This window comes from Lepisosteus platostomus, chromosome 14 (assembly GCF_059453375.1).
Source record: "Lepisosteus platostomus isolate fLepPlt1 chromosome 14, fLepPlt1.hap1, whole genome shotgun sequence".
Taxonomy (NCBI): domain Eukaryota; kingdom Metazoa; phylum Chordata; class Actinopteri; order Semionotiformes; family Lepisosteidae; genus Lepisosteus; species Lepisosteus platostomus.
In genome coordinates, this window is record NC_142624.1 from 5643894 (window position 1) to 5664595 (window position 20702).

The window sequence follows — 20702 nt, forward strand, 5'->3', positions numbered from 1 at the left end:
ACTCTAAAATGTGTGCTGTCATCATTGGTTTAATTTTTCCATCGCAAGCTCGATTAAAAATTACACAGAGGTTTGACGTGGAGCCTTACTGATATTTCTACATACCCAAGAACGGCCTTCAAGTCACAGTGCTTACTGTCAAGTCAATTCAACTTAAGGAGCCCCCTACCCAACTTTAAGCCTTCAAGACTTCAGCTGTGCTTGACTTTACATAGTTACTTGCTGGATGCTGTACCCAGACTCTGCTCCAGGTGGAGCATTCCACTGGGTGACACTGGGAAGCCTTCAAAAGTAGTCTCCAATTTGATCTCTCACTAATATTATGAGACAAGGAATTCTGGGAGGCCAGTGCTTGAACGGTCAAAGGCACATTAATTTCTCACATGCTACCCAGGAACCTTCTAAGGTTAAGCTCTTCTTAAAATAGCTCACAAAGACCAATTATTTCCCTTGTTTCGTGTCTAATTTGGGTTTGTGTGGCATTCTCTGGTGTACATTTTAATCAACTTTAGCTTAATAGAAATAATGATGCTTTTTGTGTGGGTTTTGAAGCTGAAAGAGTCTTTGTTTTGGGGTTTAATTTGTGCTGTCATTGTGCAGAAACAAACAGGCCCTTTCGGGACAAGCAGAATGTTGACACAAAACAGTTAGAGGATCAGAAGGCTGGAAGGAAGAGAAGGAAGAGGTGTAGCATCATGCCTGAGGCCCCCAGAGCCGGGCTGAGCCCTGTCCCCGAGATGGAGCTCCCATTCCTGGAGGAAAACACTGGAGACACAGGGGGTCTGAAGGAGACATTGGTAATGGAGTAGGCCTCACTTTTCATCTCTCTCCCACAGCGCTACGCAATGACATGCCCCCCCCCCGTCCCAAATTCCTTCTCCTTCTGTTGCTGTTTTGAAGTTTTTGTCTTCTGTGGTCTGGCTATTGTTTAGTCTTCTTTTTAAGTAAGCGAAGGAAACAAACAAAATAAAAAGGAATTGTACATGTCATTCGCTGCCCTAAAGGTTTCCATAGCTACATTGGTGATTCATATATAAATCTCATATATAAATGAGGATGAGATTTGAAAATCAAAACGTGAAGGAAGCACCTCTCTGGCTGGAGCAGTGAAGGTACTTGCTCCAAGCACTCATTGAACTTTATGACAGAGATATCAAACTTTCAAGCCTGGGCTATGTAACAAGCCAATGCCAGCAGCTATATCACCCTGCAACTGACATCTGGCAACCCACTGAAGGTTAGGTGGTAGATTTGTTGGTTGAAATCAGCCTTGAACAACAGATCTCAGAAGATGGTGTCTTTTTTTCTTTCTGGTGTGGACACATTGGTCTTTGCTCAGGCTGCTGCACTGTAAGACAGAGAACGAGCCGAGAAGCTTGCCTACAGTTTCATCGTGGTGAAACATCTGACCCAGCAGAATCCTGAGAATTCAAGGCCGATTGGTTTCCTTTTGTGTGTCAGGTGTGCGGAGCTCCCCAGCCTTGGGACGGGGTGTTTGAAGAAAGGCAAAACGAAGCTCCCAAGAAGGAGGTCACTGTCACTAGTTCCATGAAGACGACCTCCATCGATTCCTCCCAGCTGCACAGTCAGAGGTCCTATATCACCTATTATGGAGGCACCTTGGCAGGGGGAAAGAAAAGCTCAGTGTGTGAGTGTCATCACCCACTGCCTCTGCCCATGACAGCTACTACTACTACCACTACTACTATCACTACCCCTACTACTTCCACTACTACTACCACTACCACTATCACTACTACTACCACCCCTACCACTATCACTACTACTACCACTGCTACCACTACCCCTACCACAACCAATACTACTATTACTACCACTACTACTACCACTCCTGCTAATACTACCACTACTACTGTCACGCCCTCTGCAGCCAGAGGGCGCTCCTTCTCTGTCCTGTCCCTAGTTTCCGGTCTGCTGTCCTTCCTGTCCCTCTCTTTCCCTTGGGCTATATATTTCCGGGTCTTGCACTCTGTCCTCGCTCAGCATTGACGTTCGGATGTCCTGAGACCCGCCTAGCACCAGGGCGCCCCACGTCCGGTCCCTGAGGGCATAGGTTTCTATATGGCATTCCTGAACTCTTTGCACTATGAGCCTGGGCCTTTTTCCCGTCTCGCCGCTACGCATATGGGTCTTTTTCCGCTCTCCTGCTCCCCACGGTTAGTCCCTTTGGACGTCCGTGACAACTACTACCACTACCCCTATAACTCCTACTACAACCACTACTACTAACAACAATAATAGCACCTGTAGCAGCTTTGAAAGCAATCTTCCCCTCCTCCAGTTTAAAATAATATTACTCCCTCTACTTACTTTACCTTACTTTACAAACCATTCGTGTTTTGAGATGATAATGAAAACTGTGTGAGGAGTGATCCTATATTTGCTTCAAGCCGGCCTCAACCCCACCACCGACTGGAGACCGGCACTGCCTCTCAAAACAACCCCCTAAAACGCAAAACAAAAAGGGCACTAAAGCAGTTCCTTCGCATGCAGGCCTGCACAGTGAAGTTCACTGATACTGACAGGTCCGGATTTTTACTGCTTTTGAATGCTGGGTTAGTGTAAGTGTCAGTACCTGGCATTGGAAGACTAAGACACTGCCTGCATTGCTCTCTCTCTCCCCCCAGCAAAGTCAAGCAGAAATGACCAAAGAGACAGACAAGACAAGACCCTCCTGGATCCTAGCAGTCTGGATCTGCCTTTCCCTCCTATCCCAACAGGCATGGTGTCTATGCTACATCCAATGAATGAAACAGCAGAAACAGAGGTAAAGGTGATAAGTCATTGCTTGATTATTATCTTTTTTTATCAGCCTGAGACTTTTATCCCTTTATGTACTGTTAGATTACCTTCAATGCTAAATTGCTATAATTATTATTATTGGTACTAATATGGGATGAAGTGTTCTAATGATTCCTGCAATTACACACTGCTTAGTTCATAATGCTTCCATGTTTAGTTCATAATAAGAGCTGTCAAGTCTATAGCTTGTTAAACTGATAGTTCCCCTCTAACAGCCACGATCTCACAGAGGAGTTTCAGAACTCCAAGCACAGAAAGTCCCCTGAAATCAAATATGTTCCTGAAACTTACTGTAGATCACACCTTCCCCCTTGTCTCAATGACTCATCTCCTTCTAAATCCTTGCTGTTCATTTACAGATTTCAGCTCTGCTCCTGTTCTCCCTGAGTTTGGACACTCATTCTCACCTGCTTCATGCCCTATTCCTCCCTGCTCCCCACCTCTGCTTAACTACTCTGTCTTTTATTTTGCTAAGTTCTGCTATTCTGCTAATTTCCCCCTCTCCTTCACACCTGAAGAAGGCTCCACAGCCTGTGTTTCTTTTCTGTCAACATGGAATTAACCTATACCTGTTCCTATAGCTTTTTGGCTGATTCCACTGTCTAAGCCACAGGAACATGGAATCTCTTTTCCACTGCAATGTGGGAGGACTCAAATGCCATATAATGGCTCTGCTTGGGTCATGGTCACAGCAGCTCCAATACACCAGTCACCAACTCATCCATGGATATCAGTGATGGTTCAAGATGATTGTGTTTGTGAGCACTAGGCAACAGGCACAGTTCTACAGAGGCTCAACTCCGACCGCCATCAAAAAGAGTTTGAGCAATGAGAAAGTGTGATGGAGGTGTTTGATCATATCAGTAGGACTCATTTGTGTATTTGTGGTCATATTATCTTACACAGGCAGGTGATGAACCTGGTAGTTTTTTTACAATATTTTGAATAGAGCTGTGCGCTCCATATATACATCTTGATTTAATATAATTGCATAGTGGAGTATTTATGCGACCACAATAAGTATCTATTTCCTATATCAAACAAGAACTTTTTCCCATAAATGCTGCCACCGTTTTCTTGTACTAAGAAAGTAAAGTGCCACCTTTTTTTGAATATCAATATAAGCTGCGTAAAATGCAAAAAAAAAAACGTCTAGCGATGTTTGACCAGTTTTCTTGAATGCCGGCGGGCTATGCCTTTTCGAATTCTGTTTCTCAGGGCAGACAGACAGGCCTGCCAGACGCACGGGCAATTTTGACTCCCCCAATCTTGTGTTCACAATAAACAGGGTTCATTTTGACTGCTGTTCTATTGCTTATCTCCTCATTTACCCAATTACTGGTGTTTTGTTTTTCCTGCAGTCCGATAGGCTGGTGGAAGAGGGAGCGGAATTACTGACACTGCCAGCCTTATTTGTTCCTGAAAGTACTCGGAAATCAAACAGAAAGAAATGTCCGGAGAAAGATTTTCCCAAAGAGATGCTCATCCTTCCCATGTTATTTCCAGGAGACGCAGCAAAAGGCTATGGACAGAAATCAGAAGGTAGGCTAGTTGCTTGTTTCTGAGTATCTTTGATATCTGCCTAGGAAGCACATCCCATGCCTTCTTATATTTCTTAAGTTAAGATGAACAGATATCCTCTATTAATTAAGGCAAATTCATTATATTCATTGTAGCAATGGAGGAAGTCTACAGAATTTCAAAATGTGTCTCAGTTTTAAATTCCGGACAGCTGGAAGCATCAGGTCAAGTATATGCACATAGAGTGTAGCTGCATGTCAGCTATAACCAGCAAGTTTCTTGCATATCCTCAAAATTGTCCTCATGAATATATTCTAGTAGTATTATAGTCCCAAAACCGTAAACTAAAGTCTATGCAAGGCTAAAAGAAACATGCTGCATGGTGAATACATAATAAAATATTAACTTAATTTAATAACCTTCAACTCCTTTCAGCCACATCCTATTTTTCATAAACTAAGAACGTCATGCTGTATATGCATAGATGTCTTGAAAACTCACATATGAGCTTCTAAAAATTTTTTTTTTTATAATTAAATCATACTCATATTCAAGATGCTGTTTGATTGTGGGCCATATAAATGACTTCAATGTCAATACAAATGCATGTTACATACCCTAAGCTGGGAATTTGTTTTAATATACTGGTATCAAAAATGTGCAGATACTCTCAAAATCTGAATACATGTGCTGTTTTATTTTTCTGTGTAATTACCAGTAACAATCACGCGCTTAGTTCAAGATATGAAGGTATAACTGTTTTGAACTCGATATTACCTTTAAAGAACATATGTGAGGTCACCTTAATCAGCAAATTTGATTAGAAGTGCCCACTTCCCACTGATTTGAATGCCTGAAGTAAAGAACTTGAGAGCCAGACATTCAAGATTCACATGCAGCACTAGATGTTAATTATCTAGTCCAGGGTTGACCTACAGATTTGACTCATGATTGTTCTTCACTTCAATTAACAATTGAAGTGTTAAAAAGAGATCTACAGAAACTGCTGGACTGCGGATCTCATTGTCCCCGAGCTTACTGCAGAAAATGAAGTTCCTCCTTCTAATGGGTCTATGTCAGTGTTTTCTTTCTGGTCCCGGGTATTATTTGCCATCTGTAGGTATTCATTCATAGGTGTCTGTGGCAGCGCCACCAGCCTGTAGCCTGATCTGGTCAGATCTCAGACATTAATCAGGGTTGGGTCTGGTCAGTATTGAATTCGGTGATCTCAGGGAAACCAAAGTGGTTTTGGTGGACTGGTAGGTGGACCTCATTCTTTTGGACCAGAATTTCCTGAAAAAAACAATCACCAGGGATACTGTGTTATACTGTGAGGGGTCATTCTTCAGAATGGTTGTTAAAAGGGAAATGCAACACTATTTTTATAGGGGTTATATATTTGGGGTTAGAAAGAATCAGTACTGATGAGTGCATTTCAAACCACTATAAAAGTAAACAGTAACGTGTAAAACCTCCAATTTGCATCCCAAAATAGACCAAATTTTTCAGGTATGCACAGTGCCAAATTCTGCGATTCAGAACACGGCAACAAAACTTCCAGTGAAGTGATGTGGCCCTATCACATCGTAAAGAAGCAGGCTTGCGAATGCATCTCTTTTAACCCAATAGAAATATTGCTCTCGACTTTGAGAAGGTGTTGCCAATAAAGACTACCTGTTAACTCTGCATGCTGATCGTGTTGGGAACATTAATGTGGTGAAAGGTCTGCTGCACAACCTGTACTTATTTGTTCATACATCACATGACATCAGTCATTACAGTGACTAGTGAGCAGGAAGGGCTACATCACGTTGCACATTCGTGGGAACTCTCGCTCTCGCCCGTGGCAAGACCAGGGTTTTGTGACAACACGGCAACTTACAGTATTTTCACGATTTTGTGCTTAATTCGAAATTTGTAAGCTCTTTCTATAACGTCAATTTATTTTGTTAATCCTGATAGTCCTGGCTAAAGTTTAGTCTGGACTTTTACAATCAGGCATTTTTGCACTTCTCCACTTGATCTGCTGTGCAGTAGGGCACAATGGTGGTTGCACATTGCTCAGGTGGGTGCCTCTGTGGTGGATGAGATGAGTCCTCTATATGTGAAGCACTCTGAGATCCTTTGGTCCCTGTGGCTGAAGAATATTATATGATTGGAAGGTATTATTTTATTCTGGCAAGGCAAATGTAATAACAATGTCACTGTGTTTGTAAATATATCCCTCTCAAATTCAATAAAATTAGACTTCATATGCTTGTGCACACCATTTTGGTGAAAATAAGAATACTTTGACTTTTCTGAAGGCAATGCCTGGCTCTTAAATGCTCTTCTCACTGCTCCGGAGAACCGTTTATTTTTATCGGACAAGGCCATCTACATTTCAGATGTTTCCCATCACGCCGAACCAAGCCAGATGAAGGTCGACCTTCACGGCAGCCCCGAGCAGGAAGTGGAAAAGAGATTTGAGGGGGCGTCCGCAGAAGAGATGCCCAGGGCCCTTCCTGTCCTGAGGCCCAGAGAGGTGGAGCTGGAATGGTCTGGGCAGAGACACACAGCGGACAGAACGGAGTTGAAGGAAGACAATCAAGGTAACGGGGTCTTCTCATTGCCACCTTGTCAAGCGCCGTTCAGTGCAGTTGTCACACGCGTTTCCAGATAAGACTGACTCCTGCCTACTCCCCAAAAAGGCCGCTATGCAATCCATGTGCCCCTGTGTCCTACACGCGGTGGGATACAATACAGATTGGGAGGCTGCCTTTTTCTGATGGAGCCTTCCAAACCGTTGCGTGCCTGCAACTAAAAACACTCAATTGAAAGTTTCTAAAACCCCCCAAAAATGTCCTTTAATCGCAGTTTTCAGAAAATCTAAACATTCAGCGCTCCTGAGGGACTGAGGCAGGGAAATCCATTAACGCTGTTAGGTAGAGCCGAAATCCCCCGCTCCATACAGATTTTACGAAGTGTCAAAAGGCGTTCGCTGAACCAAAGGGACGCTGGGGGATAGACAGGAACTAACTAACCTGAGAAGCAGCTCCATGAAGCTTTTCACATGTCAACAGTAATCGTTTCAGATCCTTTCCTTATTGCATTAAAGGCATGTGAACCTGGTCCAGCACAGAAATTATGTGCCCAGCTGATTTAATTAATGAGGGAGCGGCAGAACATTTCCACTCTCCCTGTGATGGCCATGATAAGCCAGTTGGAAGAGAAATGCAACAATGAAAACTTGAGCCAAAGCTTCAGATAAGAACCTAATGGCTTGACTTTGTGCATGTGTTAAAGGTAGCATATGGGGCATTTCATCTAACCCAGATGTGGAGGGCTGTAGCAGTGAGCCGGTCAGAGTATTAGAGAACTATTTAAACACATTCACGCATGTATGGTGGTTCACGAGGGCATGGAAAAGACATTAAGGCACCAAGGATTTCTGATTATTTCTTCCTTTAAGTGTGTAATAAACCATCGAAACTCACTTCACGGAGGAGAAACCTGTGATGATCAAGAACATTCCAAAGGATCGAAAGAACAGACCCCAAAGTTCAAATTGTTTATTTTATTCTTATTGTATGCTGACCCCTCTTGGAATCATGACTTGTTTCTCTACATCTTGGATGTAGGACGACAATGATTCCAAGGGTTGCCACTGAGAAATTTGTATTCTTCTTATTTTGTTGGCACCTTATAGTGGCAACCCCTGTCTTAAGACCTACCTACTCATTGAGCCATGTGTTTCAACACACTACAGGCTCAATCAGGAGGCTCAGTTCTGACTGGTGGAGAGGTGTGTCTCTCACTGACATCACCGCAATCCTGCAAGCTTTGGGGATCTTCACTGGGAACCAAACCGGCTGTTTAGTTTTATTGCTGCCCTGTTTGTCCCATTTTTAACAACGAGTTAGGCGACTTCTGACACAACACCATTACTGCAGTCAATCCAATAAATTCTAATCAATATCATATCATTATGAACAATTGTATCTACTTCAACTAATGCCCCTTGAATAGCTTTGATCTTCTGTGGCTCAGAGTAATGACTGTGTGATCAGTTCTCTATCCACTGGGATACAAGCATGTTCAAGGTTTGATGATACCTTCTTTCTTTAGGTAACTATTGATCTTTTATTTGCTTTATGTGTGCAGATGTCACCTATTTTCTTTTACTAAGTTCTAAGTGCTTGCACTGCTTGCAGTGCTTGAAACTTGGCAAACTGAATTCGGGAGTGTATTATGAATTTTAAAGCTCCAGTGGTTGTTAAAGGTTCTCTTTGGTTGTAGACGATTGCTTCACCGCTGGTGTCCTGCCTCCCATCATTGGTAAGAAAGGCCCAGGGCGACAGAGCTCCATGGCTTATTTCAGAGACCCCAGCAAAGACCAGAAAGACTCGCAGACAGGCATTATTCGGGGCAGCATTCCAGAGGTCCTGAGAGGTGAGAGCCTATTGGGAAAACTAATTGTATCTTAGCTTACCTTCTTGTCAGTGGGACAAGCAGTGATCTGTGAGTACAGATAGGATAGTTGCCTGGATCAATAATCCTTGGAGATTTTATTCTCATATCATAGGTTTAAACCCAAAAAAAAGAGTAATTTTCTTTTAGTCTTCTGTATTTTCTTTCAATTAAATTTAGAGTCCAAGCCCGTGCAGACTCCTCATCCTCTGTCACACAGGTCAAAGTCCCGCTTTCGAGATGCATTTGTTAACAAATCAAGTTAATTACTTCAGCTAACTTAAATGTTGTCACGTTTTTATATTTTGTGCGATGAGTGTATATAAATTACAATCAATTAAGATTACGGAGCTACAGTGATGTGCCTTATAATAATCCAACTATATTCCACATAAAATCAAGGTCTGCTATTTTCCTCATTTGTTTAAAACCTTGTTTTATCTTAATCGTGATTTCTTACAAAGTGCTTAAATTCACAAACACAAGAATGTAGTTCAGGTTCCAAATGGCAGGAAGTTATCTGGCTAATCTTGATCATCGAGTTTCCAGTAGTTTATTGATTCAAGAACCCCACTGAGCAGCTTTGTGATCCTAGTGATATTCCAGCTCTTCCAGCTGATTACCTTTGTCAGAATATAAATAGTTATTAAAGGCAGTAAAAGGGTGTTATCCTGCCACCTGGTCTGCAAAATCTTTTTGCTTATAACATCTGTGGATACATATCAACAGACTGCATTCCTGGTTTGCTTGAACCTTTAACCATTTTAAACATGGACTGTGTTTCAAGAATGTTAATGAGTGCTCTTTTCTGTAATATTATTTTTTTCTTTTCGCAGAAAGCTACAGAGGCAGCTCAGTAGGATGTCTCATCATGGCTCCGGATGGAGAAATCATGCGTTTGTCTCTTTGGGGGCCTATTACAGAAAATGGCGAAGACCTACTCTTTGATGACATCACACAAAATGAAGGTCTACCCCCCCAAAATAAACTTTTTAGCAACAAAGCCAAAATTATTTTATGTCTTTAAACCTTTATATAAATACACAATACCTGGGTTTGTTATCACTTCTTTCATTAGAAAATACAGCCAGAAGACAATTATTTTGGAAACAAAAAAGCACTTAGAAACAATTAAGTTATGCGAAACCAATAATTGAACTACAGCAAATGTATTAACTTGAACTGAAGGCTGGAGTGAAATAATCTTAACATTATAAAAAGTATAATTTATAATGCATAAATATAATCTATCATAACACCAGCTTCTGTTCGATTAAATTGTGTTGTCTTATAATGACAGACTGTTATGGCTACAACTGATACATTTAAAGACAAAGCTTAATAAGCAGAAAACTGGACCTCACTGCAGTATTGCAGTAAAGTTCCATAATTGATCAATATTTTTTTCCACACTGCTGCTGCTTAGAGAGTATGGTCAGATTGGGATGAGAGATGAGTGGTGGTGACCTCTGACCTCTGACCTCTGAGGCACAGGAAGGCCAAAGCAGGCAAAGTACAGACTAAGGAGAGTGGGGTTGGATCATCAGTCTGAGAGCTCCAGGGGGCATCATCGGGAGGAGAGAACAAAGATTCGAAACATGTAGACCTCATTAATATTACCTGTTTCCTTTCAGCTCTGCAAATCCTGTCCTCGGATGTCATCGTAGAACAGCCCTGGAAGATATTTTTGCAGCCAGGTACAGGTCAGTTCCAGATTGAGTTAGTATTGCTTTACTTTTCTTAGATTGTCAACATGACCAAGGAAATACGAGATACACATACAGCAGTGCAGGTTTTTCACATCTCTTCTTCGTTTTTCTATTTACATTTTAACATTTCATTTCATCCATCAACCCCTATAGAGCACAGTCTGCTATAATATGTCTGAAGTTATAGTGGGTTTCTGGTGTTCTGGGTTTCTTCTGGTGATGTGGGTTTCTTAAATTGACCAAGCGTTACAAATGATGAATTGAAATGTTTTCTTTTAATTAGACCTGCTGCTGATTTTTGCAGGCACTAGACGTTTGCACCAAAAACAACCTCTCGTGCGCGGGACCTGGTTTTGTTTTCTCTCAGTACAACTCTTAACCGACAGCCGAGCCAAGGAGAGGAACATTGTGACAGAACGTTGTCAGTTAATTTCTGAGTGAGGCGTGTTTGCAATTGGAACAGCTTGAGGCGTCACAGTTATTAGGAGGCTCTGTAGGTAACTCGTATTTCTCCCTGAAGAAAGAAACCATTCCTGCTGCCTTTTTCCCTAAGTGTTGTCTGAACAGATTGATGACATACTACATATTTCATTTAACAAACAGAGTAAAGATATATTACCCTGGTTGACACCCAAAAAATAATTAAGTCCTCATTAATTTGCAACGCAATCCGGGCCTTTTGGGTTCTCCTGCAGTTAATGCTGTTGTATTTGTTTTTGCCTCCAGCTTGGAGTGATGGCATCATTCATAGAAGCAAGTTATTAACTGTGTTTCTACCAATCCTAGAATCGGAATAAAATAACATACATGCAAAATGCTGCTTTGTGCTTTGTTATTAGGGGTATGGTTTTAGTTGTGATCAGGGTTAGGATTTTGTTACTGCCAAGCAATTTATTTACAGTGGAAACTGGTGATCTTAATTAACATACACAATTGGAAATCGCGTGTGCATTTCCCTAATCTAAGGTGTTTCTCATTTTTACGTACCATCTCACACTTCAATCCAAATCTTGTTCGCATGGTCTTCAGGTATGTTTTAAGAAGCAGGAAACCAATAAGTGTCCTCTTCTCCTTAGATGACGTAGACTTTTCAAAGAATAGCAATGCGGCTGATCTGATGTGAGTATAGGTACCGTACAGCGGGAAATCCAGTAATACTGATAGTGTGAGGTAGGCGATATTGTCCCTTGGTCCTAATTATCAGAAGCAGCAGAGCAGTTGAGGTCTGGGGCAGGAGGGGGATTAAACTCAACAAATGCTGATTCCCATCTGGCATTTCTGGGTTCCTGTTCAGTGAAGCGTTGAGATGAGTCGGCCCCAGCTGATAGCCCTTTCTAATCCCAAGCAGAGATGATTTGCGATTTTGCGGTCTTCGCGACTCATCATCCTGACACCGGCCACCGAGCCTGGCCAGAGTCCAGCCAACTGTGGCCGGAGCTCAGGAGATCCTGCACACAGCAGGTCTCTGGAACTTGGCAGCCAGGATTCTAAGATCAGCAGAGACACCGACGGCACTTTCCTTACAAGAGGCTGAAAAACATTGTCGTAACTCCTTCGGTAGCAAACACGACACAACAACACGCATACAGCCAAATAAAATTTTAACAGACATACCAGGACCACCGTTGCTGAGCTGCATCTGCAGAGAGGTCTGTCAGTTCTCAAGTTCTTAATAGTTTCTTCCTCATTTTCAGCTGATCTCTCTATCTGGAGTTCTGCTCTTAGCTTTTGACTGACACTCTCTAAAGTTCTGTGGAATTCTGTAAGTGTCTAATAAACCAGGATGAAAAATTGTGTGCCTGTAATGTCATTTGCACAAAGGGTTGTAAAGGATATTATATTGTCAAGTGGGAATTATAAAGGAGTCATGACGAATTGTTTTAGCCTCATTCAGATAAAGCTGTACCAAGACAATATATACCACATGCATATGGAATTGTTTAAAAGGCCAACATTAAAAAGAAAGAAGGTTATCCTTGTCATTTTCAATGTTAAGAGGACACAAAGTTATAGTATTGCAGATTGCCCTAATTTTTCTTAAATTGATCTGACATTCATGCATATATCTACTGTATTCAACATATCATATACAGTACAGTATATGCAAATCAGAATATTGAGGTTAAAATACACTATTGTACTTAGCAGTTCTTTCTAAGGTAAATTTGTGATAATTGATTTTCTGCCGGTTATACATCTAATTATGTGTTTTCATTATTTTTAACAGCCAGGTCACTGAACATTTTACAGATTTTGAAATAATGCAGAAGAGTTTTGTCATATCCATGTGCTCTACCAGTAATTGATTCCAAAAATGTCATGTTAATGTTTTATGCATAGCGTTCAGAATGCAAAACTATCACCCTTATAGAATTCCACAGAAGTTTAGGGATTTTGTCACATAGGAATCGACAGGATCATTAACATCTCAATGGACAGTACTTTTTCAAACTCACTTCTGATCCTGGGACTGTGCCCTGTCTGGGCCTGGTAATAAATTGCCAGAACATCTTTAACCTCACCGGCCTCTTAAATCCCACTGGGTTTCTGCAAACGAACATATCGTTTCAAACATTCTTGCTGTGTACACAGCCAGCCCCATGAACTCGACACATTACCATCCCCTCTGCAGGAGTAGTTTTTTATAGATATCCGAGGCCTCGCTTTAGATCCGGACACAAGCCCTGTCCTTTCCAGCAAATTCTCTCTGTCTTGACTAGTTTCTTTACTTGAACAAAAACAGTGCTAGCTGGGGACGAAACCTTCTCTGCCGAGGAGCCTCAGCTAAGCAGCTGGACGCTACAGCCAGAGGGAAATATGTAAGGAAAGCATTAAAGGAAGGAAGAGCATCCTGAAAAGTGAACTCAAGAGAAGCACACCCCTTGCAGAGACTCTTTCGAAGTGGCTTGTGGAGTCAGGCCTCGATATCTGGTGATCCCCTCAGATTTTTATCTGAGCAGCTGTGCAGTGGAAATTCTATAGGAGAAAATAGTTGAACTCCAGGAAGGGGGAGAAAATCCGAGCATTTGCCTGCAGAGGAAACACCACTTGTATCCCCCAACCAAGCCTGTTAGCTTTTAAATACAACAGAGAGCAGTAGGTGGAGTTCTCAAATTTCCTAAAAAATTGCCAACAAAAAAACGGCAGAATGTACAGTTTGTTCCCCCTGTTGTAAAAGAAGGGAACAGAAATTCACAACGGGAGTTTTACTGTTTTAAAGTTTGTTCATGACTGGAGGGATTTCTGTGTTGGAATCAGTTCAAGAGTGCAGTATCTTTCCTGGTGCTCTCACTAAGTAAGTCTTCACATTAATATGTTCGTCCCAAAGGATTCCAGAGTGCTTTTGTCATGATGAAAAGGAAACCCAAGGTTAAGCTTACTGTTATAAAGTTAAGGTTTGGTTAAGCTTATTGTCATAAAGTTAAGGGAATCCTGGTTGGTGTTTACAAAAACATGTATTGTGAAAGAATCGTGTGTGTCCTGATCCTTCAAGGCCACTTTCATGGCACTGAATTGGAATATCACACCTCCAGGCCCAGGATCTTGGATTTGAATTGGGCCCTGGCATCTGTCTGTATGGAGTCTGCATGTTCTCATTTCCGGCTTGTGCCCTACAACCCTGCTATGAGTCTCCTCTGGTTAAGTGGCTTTCTGATAATGAATGCGTGGATCAGTAATAATTTGGGGGTGTCTTTAGAAAGTGGCTGTATGAAAACCCTTCACAAATAACAGTTTAAGGTTCTGAACAAAGCATGTAGGTGAACCCAGGCTGCCCCATGTCCCATGTAATGCTTTTTGTTCGTGCTCTCAATTCTCCTTTAGGACTAATTCTGGTTATTTTTTAAAGATGGTGCAGCCTGAGACTGCAGTTTAATCCTGTAGAGTTGTTTTTTTTTTCTCTAGAGAACCTTTGAAGGTCGTACTTTTGGTGAGCTGGCCACACTCCAAAAAAACAAAACATAACAGCATATGCGTGCTGTCGGTTTTTAGAAGACACAAAGACCCCCCCCCCCCCCCCCCCGTGCCAGAAAGCTAGAATACCCCCAGAACAGAGTAATCCAAAATTGAAGGACTGTGAACAGTTTCCTATGCATCCACCTCTCTAGTAAATGGGATCTGTCTGATATAAAGGGAAAGTAAACTAGTCTTCTACTTCTGAAGATGTGTATACAATGAATCAGTGCTGTTTATTTGTTCAGTCCGTTGAGGTATAGTGCTTATGTTACTCAAGCAGGGGGAGGAGAAGGGTAGGGCAGGGTTGGGGGTTAAGAAATACGAGTGTTTTGGCCTCCCGATCCCCAAGAGACAGTTCGTTTTGCAGACTTCACAAACTCTTTCCCTTTCCTCATCCATCTGTTGATTTTTCTTTTTTCATTTTTATGCATTCATTTGTCTCATAATTCACAAGCGGACGTACACATTTGGGAACCTGCAAAATTTAATTAACATGCATTCCCATAATTCGTAGCAACTGCATGTTCTTTAAAGACACCTTAACACTGAAAGGTGTTCTTCATAAAAGGAAATATGCTTAGTGTTGTTTCAGTTTTAGTTAGTTTGGCTTATCTAAAACTTCTAAATGAATGTTTGCAAATGCAGTCCCCCCACTACCTATTTATTGATCCATTAATTTATGTGTCACATACTATTGTTGTGATTTTACGGGACTCTTCTGTTTTGCTTGTGTATTTTGGACGTCTGTGGGAGAAGCCAAAGACAAATTTCCACAGCAGTGGACAATGAAGTATCTACCTATCTTGTTTTTGTTTCCTTGTGAGCCCGTGTTGCTTCTTTTTACTGTACAAATTGGCCACAGGTCTTTGAAAGATACGGTTTCTATTTTTTCCTGCCGAAAATTTTGAAATGATGCAACTCGCTTTCCTGGGTTTGAGTTCACAAAAGGCAACTTGATGCAGAGGGGCTCGAAAGGGGTGGGTTTCTGAAGCACCCCCCCACCACCACCACCCCCACTCCCCTTCCTTTGAAAGCTCAACATCTGTTTCTCTTTTCACTTACTGAGGTATCCCAGACAGTGAAACCTGATCTCCCCCAGGCTAGGCCCTAATCCTGGGCCTTGAGTTTTTGACTGACAGGCCCTGTGTTTTCTCAACCTGACCTCTCTCACTGCTCTGTTTCCTTTATCCTGTCACTAGTCAGAAACCTGACCACCCCTCCCCTCCCTTTCCCCTGCAACCTCCCTTTTTGGGCCTCCTCAGAAACTGACACTTTCTAAATAAAGATTCTTTGAGCGGGAGGACTATATCAAACTCGATCAAGCCCGGGTTTGGAGGGAACGTCCCTGACTTTTTGCAGATTTAGAGTTGCCCTGGGACAGCCCAAGCACCCTGCTGGGTTTTCTCCAGTGGTTTCAGTTATAAATCAACAGGAAGCACACCGCACAAACCCCGCAGAAAATAAAACACTGTCGTTGCTTGTTGTATTGTTGCGTTTAAGAAACGTCCACTACTTCTAATTGAGGTAACAAATTATGATTACTAACTAATTGTTAATAAGTAACAAAGAAATCTTAAATGTAGAGGCTAAGCTGTAGTTACAGTTTTAAAGACCAGTGGTAAACCTGGTTTTATAACACTTTACTTACTGTAAATGCAATACAGTATAGTGAAATTTGTATATGTCCAAAGGTACTTCACCCACTAAACTTATTTTATTATCACCTACAAATCCATTACTAATTTATTAATTCCTACAGAACAAATGACAAAACTCACTGTATGTACTTGGACGTTTTGTTTGAAAAGTTAAAGCTGTCTGGGCAACGCTCAGCTTCCTGACTTCACACGCATGAACGGATAGGATTTGTATGTGTGTTTATGTCATTTTCTCTTGCAATGTGTCGTAGTTGAAGGTGATTGTGCGCCACAGTGAGAACCGTGTTACACGCTGTTTGAAAGAGTGCACTTCGTTTCTTATAGGTCTGATGAGCCAAAGAACATAACTGTTAAAGGTTCTTTTCAATCGTGATGAAGGTTTTGTCCTATTGAATCGCATGACTTGCCTAATCCAATAATGTAATTTAGAGGAAATGTTGAGAAAGATCAGCGGCCTTGTTTAAATCCTTGGCGTGTTTAAAACTGAGTAACAGAAGCAATGCGTAATCTTTATTGAAAGACTTCTTCGATTCATCACTCTCTTTAAGAGAAAATGCTCTTTTCCCTTTATTTGAATCTAAGGTTTCATAGCCCCCATTCCCCTATAGCAGGTAAAACGATAGCTGTTCTATTCTGTGATTAGAGGGAAGACCCAAGTTTGGTTTGTCCTGAAGCACACCCTTCAGGTTCGCTATCTGAATTGTAAACATTTTCACAGATATTTGCACTGAACTTTCACAAACATACTGCACGTTTATGTGACTAGGACTAGCGCGCTAACTTTCCTTAAGTCAAAGGGTACATGGGAGTTGATCTATAAAGCACGCACGTTAAAAGCTAGTAGATAAAAGAATGTAGTCATGTTGATGAGTCTCTATGCCCTGTTATAGATATCCAGAAGAAAAGAACAGTGTTAAATCTTATTAAGCCATTTCATTTCATGAAGCTGTTTAACAAAAAGCACATTTTGTTCTTGTAATTTGTGGGAACGTTTGCATAAATTCTTAATATTGCATAAATAAAGCAATATTTTGGGTATATGTACAAAAAAGGGCAACAGGGTGGCACAGTGGCACCTCGTAGCACTGGGGCCCCGGGTTCGATTCCTGGGGTGCTGTCTGTGTGGAGTTTGCATGGTGTCCCTGTGTTTGTGTGGGTTTGCTCCAGGTACTCCGGTTTCCTCCCACAGTCCAAAGACATACTGGTAGGTCCGTTGACGTCTGGGAAACCCGACCGTGTGTGTGTGTGTGTGTGTGTGTGTGTGTGTGTGTGTGTGTGTGTGTGTGTGTGTGTGTGTGTGTGTGTGTGTGTGTGTGTGTCCTTTGATGGTCTGGCGTCCCATCTAGAGTGATTTCCTTCTGGCACCCACTGCAGAGCCAAGCTCCCCTGAGACCCTGAATTGGAAGAAGCAGTTAGAAAATGAATGGATGGAGTGAGCAGTTTTTCAATGGCAAGTCCAGGAAACTATAAGCCTATTGCTAGCGTGAATCTCATGGATGGACTAACACATACCAAGACTCCTGTCTCGTAAGGCATTCTAGCATGATATATGTACTTATTGTCAGCCTGTAAAAAATCTGTTTTGTAGTAGACAGGATATATGGTTTTCCATCATATAGAGGTTATGATGAACAGCGGTTGTGATGAATGGGGAAATAGAGAAGAGCATTTTGCCTAATGTGCTATGTGGTGCCCAAGCAATGACAGGTACTGCTAAGCAGTCCATCACAGAAATAGATGAGAGCACAGAAGTGATGACATCATGACTTGTGAAACACATTACAGCAGTAGAACACGCAAGGCTATTAAAAGCATGTAATCTCAGTTTACATGTTGGACATTAATATTTCCCCCTCTTCACTGAAACAAAGGGACATTTACTGCCCCAAGATTGTCATTTTTCTTTATGTCAAATGCAAGGCATTTTTTTTTAATTGCCCTGCGATGGGAGGCAGCGAGCTGTGCAGATAAATCTTTTTTTAAAAGCTGCGCAAAATACGTTTTGCAAAAGTTGGAGGAAAAGCATTACTCCGTGTCAAAAGCAATAACCTCTCCTCACTTTTTAGAATGAATATCCAAAAGCATAACAGAAAGGGCGTTTCCATCAGGAGCTGCACCACTCATAAGGCCCATCTCCCACGTATGCTGTGTTTGTGTTTGCTCGGTTTTGTGCCTAGTGTTGTGCTCAGGGAACCTATTAAGAGTTTAAAATGTCCATGGAGGAGGAGATGAATTTGAAAGTGAAATTCAATCTTGCGTTTTTGTGTGTGTCATAAAGCAGTTGAAATGGGGAGGACTTTGTCCACTTTGGCAGTTTGAAATTATGGAGATTATTATGTTGTGATATCGTTGCTTAGTGCTTGCACTTATCCAGGGCAACATACCAAGCTTGCCAGAGTTAAAAAAATGGACATGATGGAATGCAAGTACAATTAAATCCATCAGAATTACAATTTGGCTGAGAACAATTACGCTGGTAAATAACTGTAACAAGTGTGCAGGGCAAAAATTAAGCACACACAGGCATTGCGGGCGCAAAGCAGTATTCCGTGTTTCCATAGAGTAATGGCACCAAAATGACATTACCAAAAGACGTTACCAAAATGAGAATAGAGACCTGTCAGTGCAATTCGGGGTTAGGGTTACTGAAGGATGTAGTTGAGCTGAGAGGTCACAAGTGCTGTCTGAAGAGCGTTTCTGAGGAGGTTGGTGAAAGGGAGTTTGCTCTGGGCCGCTCTGGTTTCTGCGGGTAGCCCGGTCCTCCACTGAGGCTGAGCGGTGAGGGTGGAGAATGACCGGGATACTGAGGTGTGTGTGGTGGTGGGGTGACAGAGAGGGAGTGTAGACTATGAGGCGGAAGAGAAGGAGCAGAGGTGGCACAGATTACAGGGAGAGATAAGAGACTACATGTAGGCGAGAGCAGAGTAGTCCAGGGCCGGATTTGGGTGTCCATAGGCCCTAGGCACTTTCACTCCGAAACGTGCAAAAAGAGGGGTAAACGCCAGTTGAATTATGTTGATTGACACGATGCACTATCTAACGTTTCTAATGCTAAACCACGTGACTGATGGAGCGAGTCTAGCGACCATCACTTCGATACTTCTAGTGTCTAGAACAGCCGCTAGAGAGTGTATGATTATTGATTTGGAGCACCTAGAGCCGATCGCAAGCATGTTGTTTCAGCTCGTTTTTCATTAGTCATCAGTGTTTCCCTCCTTTGTAGGCCCTAAAAATGTCGTAGGCCCTACCTCCAGTGCCTAATGGGAAATCCGGCCCTGGAGCAGTTCACACAGAAGAAGGATCTCTCTCGGATTTCATTTCATTGTCCCCTTAGATTAGCCTCCGGCCAGTTTGCAGCTTTAGTGTTTTTTTTTTTTTTGCTTTTCCTGTTTCACCTCTCTTTTATACTCACCTGAAGAAGGCTTCACAGTCAAAACATCGTAGGGTTTGCCATTTCTTTTTTCTGTTCGGTGTAGAATCAGCCAATTGTTTGTTTAAGAATGAGTTGGGAGGCCTTTCGCTCAAAATCTCTTGCTGTTTTCCAACCTCTACACACATCCTCTCTGACCGTGTGTCAAAATAAGGAGACCTCGAACAGAAACGGCTAAGCTGCTAATGTAGAGTTCCAGTGCCCTCTCGTGGTCATATCATATTAAGCACATCAAGTGTGCATGAGGGGATGTGTTTGATGGAGAGAGTGCATCAAACCACCCCATTAAGTACCTACCTGCAGTGCAGAGCAGTGTGAGCCTGCAAGTCAGGAGGAAGTCTTTATACTGCATCTGGAAAAAATTAAGTATTGCCACAAAACTAAACTTCCATTGTATTTCATCTTAGAATTAAAAAAAATGTTGTACAATGTACAGTGTTTTTCACTGGGGGGCTAAGGCACAACGACCCAGTGTTACATACTGTAGCTACACAGTTTGAACCCGGTCGGTACAAAGACAGGCGAAGGCGGGCAAATTAAACTGAGGCAAAATGCTTTGAAAGACCTTCCACTGTGTTTCGTTAAACGTGGTGCCTTTGCAGAGAGTTTGTCTCTTGTTCTTTACAAACACAATCAAGGGGGGAAAAAAATATGGCCCTTTTGAACCGTTACACAGAACCTAATGAAGAAACTCCACCAAGCAAGACAGTTTAGTGTTCTTGCAATCAGGGAAGATAAATAAGAGGAAAGTGTGGTTTCACACAAGTGGTAAGTGTACTTCCCAAAGAATTTCAAACAAAGTACAGCTCAGTTCTCTTGGGACAAGTCATTCGGAGTAACTAGAGCTTAAAAGCAAGGGGTTCTCTTTCACTGGGAACTTCAAAGGATCCTGGAAACTATTAAAGACACAGCCGGTTTAGACTCCCTAAAAAATGAACTGTCCCCAGTGTTTAAGGTACTGAGGAATTTAGCTCACAACAGTGAGTACTGTGTTTCTGGTCAGATTCAATCTGTCGTGAATGAAATAAAAATAGATTAACAACCCCCACACCTCTGTCATATAAAACGGTACCGTACAGTGGTACAAACAGCGTGTGTGAGAGTACACCAACGTGACATCTGACAATTGGCGTCATTTTTAGTGGAAATAAACATGTC

The 20702-nt window shown here is 42.0% G+C and overlaps 1 protein-coding gene across 6 annotated transcripts in view; it reads left to right on the forward strand.

Annotated features, from left to right (window-relative positions):
* Nucleotides 1–20702, forward strand: part of kiaa2012 (KIAA2012 ortholog) — a 67767-nt gene that overhangs the window by 20646 nt on the left and 26419 nt on the right. For 5 of the 6 annotated variants that reach the window (XM_088606695.1, XM_088606696.1, XM_088606699.1 and 2 more), the window contains exons 6-13: nt 601–797; nt 1462–1648; nt 2649–2788; nt 4185–4365; nt 6732–6935; nt 8623–8775; nt 9630–9761; nt 10428–10496. In XM_088606695.1, coding sequence (XP_088462821.1) covers nt 601–797; nt 1462–1648; nt 2649–2788; nt 4185–4365; nt 6732–6935; nt 8623–8775; nt 9630–9761; nt 10428–10496 — 1263 coding nt within the window. The remainder of the gene's footprint in view (nt 1–600; nt 798–1461; nt 1649–2648; nt 2789–4184; nt 4366–6731; nt 6936–8622; nt 8776–9629; nt 9762–10427; nt 10497–20702) is intronic. The other variant, XM_088606697.1, reaches the window with a different exon arrangement.